Raw genomic sequence first — 4042 nt, 5'->3', positions numbered from 1 at the left:
GGGGGGGGTGGTTGTGCTTACAGCGCTTAGCACTTCCCTCCTTTTTTTTTCAAAGGTCACAAAAGTAATATTAAATTAATGGAAATAAATGGCAAAGTAAGTTACACTCTGTCCTTTGTTTTGTACCTTGGGTAAAGTTCGGTGGATATACCCGCTTTTCAAAATCCTGGATACGCCACTGATATATTAACTAGTCAATTGGAAGTCGTAAATAAGTGAATAAATGGTAGAAAAAGCATTCATTATTTAATTAAACTAAATAGCTCCTGATATCTTTCAGATATAAATGCTAATTTGCAATAGACCTCCGGCAAAGACCCACCTATTGGACATTGTTTTCACTGCCCCACAAAACAACAGCGGCGTAAATCTATATAAACACATGTTTGTGGAACAAACACATATTTTTGGCCTTTGTTCTCATTGGTTAGTAGTTTGATTATAAACCCTGCTGCCAAAATTTGATTCCCCCTCCCCCTCACCATGTCAACAACACATTAAACCAATCCTTTATGATTTACTCTGACTTTCTGAATTTTTACTTATAACTTTAAGTCTCTCTCAGTTAAACAACCATCATATATTTTTAAGTATCTCACGCCCTATGTTCCTTCCTGTGCACTCCGTTCCACTGATAAACACCTTCTGCAAGTCCCTTCGCTTAAAAACAAACGTAAAACATATGGCCAATGTTCCTTTTTCTGTTCAAGCACCCCCCCCCACTGTCTCTGTAATCAGTTACCCATTTAAGTTAGTCCACAAATTTATTTTAATTCAAAAATTAATCTCAATTTTTTTCATTTCTAAGGCTTTTTGTATGGTTTATTCTTTACTTGGCGCCTTTGATAATTTTTTTTTAATCGACATGGTAAAAATGTATTATATTCACCACTCCAGGAAGTTCCTTTTTAATGATCATTTTGAAATAGAACTCCTTAAACTACAATGCCCTGATTTTATATTATTAGATTTAGCATGCAGACCATCTCTCTACATTCAAATACAGAGGGGGTCCAAGTCAAATAACATGACATGATTGGTTAAAAAAAGTTCAAAGGTCGGGTATAATAACTTTGGAAGTGATAACGGATACATATATACCTTTTTTACAATCATTAAAAAAAAAATCAGTATTTGAACTCATTCTTTTGGAAGGTAGAAGACATACGTAAAAAAATTCCTTTTTACATATCTGAAGAGGCCTATTTTCATATCCTGATCCATAAATCAGTATTTTCCGATCATTTTTGACATAGAAATCATATTTCATACCAAGTATGCTATGCATTTATCAAATGAGCTTTTTGACGTTTGTATAATTGAATCATGTTATTCAAACCATCATTTCTAAATGTATTATTTAATCGATCACTTAATGAATATATGCTTCAAATGAGAAATGTAATGACCATGCATAGTATAATAACCTACACTGTATTACAATATTATATAAGCCCTATTGTTTGATATAAGTACCCTTTTTCCAGTAAATTCAATATAAAAATGTACTTCAGTGACTGTTAACAGGGTAGTGTACCAAGTTTCTCTAAATAGAGAATACAAGTAATAATATGTTTGGTCATATATGTTTTTGTTAGCATATAAATTTGGTTTATAATTCAGTCAACAGTGATATATGCATGTTCTGGAGCACATGCATATATCAATGTGGACTTGCTTTATAAATATGCATGTTTCGCATACCTTCTGACTATCATGCCCATGTAGGTAAAACCCACTATACATAAGAATTACATTGGCAAGGGATCCATAAAATAATATGTGGGACATGTGTCTTTGTATTTAGATCGATTGCTAGTCATCTGAATAGCATAAGCCATCCCGTATCTCTATTTAAATTTAATTTGAATCTTAAAATATTTGGTTTACAATAAAATGTTTTAGATGTGACTCTAAGGATTTCCACCCAACCATCAATGAATCAATAAATCTTATACATTACTTCCAAGAAGGCAATAGGTCAAATTAATCTACCGCCTTTGTGAATTTAGCATAAAAAATTGTGCATATTTTACAGTTTCATTTTTAACATTGGAAATACATGCCAACTGATCACATGGAACCACATGGGACCACCTAGGTAAAACACTGCCCAAGTGATCAAATGGAACATACAAGTACATATACAACTCAAAGTTATTGCTTTTTGTTAGGCCTAAACTTGAACAAATCACAAAAATATTGAATTTTATTTTTCCAAATTAAAAAAGTTGAAAGACTTTGTGGAACAACTGTCAATGCTTGAACATTGCTGATAATTATTATTAAGTATGCATTTCACGAAAACAAGGGACAACATTTATGAAAGAAATTGGTGATATGTGAATTATTATTCTCAGTTTTTTTACTAGAAAAATGTTAAAGAATTAATCCTAATGCTGTTTGGCGCCCTCATCTGTTAACCTGTGAATAAAGGTAGGAGAGTTCTCAGACACAACACATGGTATCTTTCCGGATGTACTTATGTAGCGACCTGCAGCCGACATCTGCGCCATGCTGCTCGGCAGAAACGCCATATTGCTATACCCACCAATATTATTATACGATAAGTCCATGGGCATGTCATGACTGCCTTGGAAACTTTTATATAACGAGGAATCACTATAGGAGCCCAGCTGATATGAATGTGGCGGAAAATTTACTGGCGTTGGAAACTGAGAGAATTTACTATATTGCGAATAATTTGCATACGGTACACCTGCGTAAGGGGAGGTGACTGCGGTGATGACACCTGGTGAATGACTGTATATACTTGGTTCTTGTTTTAAATTGGCAGAGTCTACAGAACCTCTAGCGATTAACGTTGGATCATGTGGCACCTCCTCTGACATCAGTCGACTTCCACTGATGGAAGCCGACGCCATGTTGAAATTACTTGCCATGGTTGTGGTTGGAGAGGGAAGAGGTGATGCCGCTACACTTGTACTCCCACTACTGGATGCCATATTGGTTTTTGTAATTCTAGTGTTCTGTGACAGAAGACAATCAGGAGAATCGATCGTGAGTTTTTCAAAGCGAGCTTTGGGAATATTCAAGGAAGTGGGAGCAGATCCGCATGGCAGGCTGTTGGAGTCTCTTGAGATTTCGCGGTTCGGAGGATTTTCCCAACTGGCAGGCTTCAAATGAGAAGAGTTGTGGTCATTGTTAACAGGAGGATGCACAATACTTGGCGATGACTTATTAGAATGGCCATCCGAAGATCTACTTGTGTTGTCGGAGTTCAGACACTCATGCTTTGAAACAGTCCCAGAGTTCTCCCTGTTGCCTACTTTCAATTGGTCATGAAACATTGGTTCCTTAATGATTGTTCCTACATTATTTAGTTCTTTATTCAATTGGTGTTTAGTGAGAGATCCCTCCCTACCTCCTCCCATTCTTAGCCTCTTGGTCTCGCCTTCTTTTTCTTTATTGTTTTTTCTCTTTGGGGGAAGTATACCATTGGATTTATTGTTACCATTTTCATCCTGTAAGTCTTTTTTTGCTTCTGTAAAAGAACAACAAAATCTTCAATTGAAATTAACAGAACAGAAACACAGTGTTAAATTGTTAGTAGCTAAACCAAACATTTTGAATCAAATATTCATTGAATCAAATGAATACAAAATATTCCCTTTAGGCCTATCTATTACATAAATACAAGGCTGACTGAGAATTTTCACAAATAACTATGTAGACATACATTATATTAAAAATTTTTTTTTTATGAAACAATTTAAGTAATAAACAATATTCTTTAATATATACATATATATAATTATATTGGTCCATGTGCGTTCAGATAATAAAACAGAAAATAATGTTGAGTTAGACAGTAGAACACAAAATATTTCATTCAGGCAATGAATATTTTGTCTTGTCCTTAAGACTTCATCATCAAGACTTCATCGTGTTACGTCTTGAAGACAAGACAAAATATTTGTTTCCTGAATAAAATAATTTGTGTTCCACTGTCTAACTCAACGTTACTGCATCATTATTTTCCGTATACATACATTAAATACATACTGTCTCTTATACACAT

General features: G+C 34.5%; 1 protein-coding gene across 3 annotated transcripts in view; it reads right to left on the bottom strand.

Annotated features, from left to right (window-relative positions):
- LOC117107229 (neuronal PAS domain-containing protein 1-like) overlaps window positions 1–4042 on the bottom strand; it is a 73363-nt gene that overhangs the window by 1842 nt on the left and 67479 nt on the right. For all 3 annotated transcript variants that reach the window (XM_033248850.1, XM_033248849.1, XM_033248851.1), the window contains exon 12: window positions 1–3505. This exon is cut by the window's left edge and continues 1842 nt beyond it. In XM_033248850.1, coding sequence (XP_033104741.1) covers window positions 2394–3505 — 1112 coding nt within the window. In that variant the 3' untranslated portion in view covers window positions 1–2393. The remainder of the gene's footprint in view (window positions 3506–4042) is intronic.

This window comes from Anneissia japonica, unplaced genomic scaffold (assembly GCF_011630105.1).
Source record: "Anneissia japonica isolate Jap-2015-1 unplaced genomic scaffold, ASM1163010v1 scaffold967_len435762_cov181, whole genome shotgun sequence".
Taxonomy (NCBI): Eukaryota; Metazoa; Echinodermata; class Crinoidea; order Comatulida; family Comatulidae; genus Anneissia; species Anneissia japonica.
The sequence above is the reverse complement of the archived record's forward strand: the minus strand, read 5'-3'. Positions and strand labels throughout refer to the sequence as shown.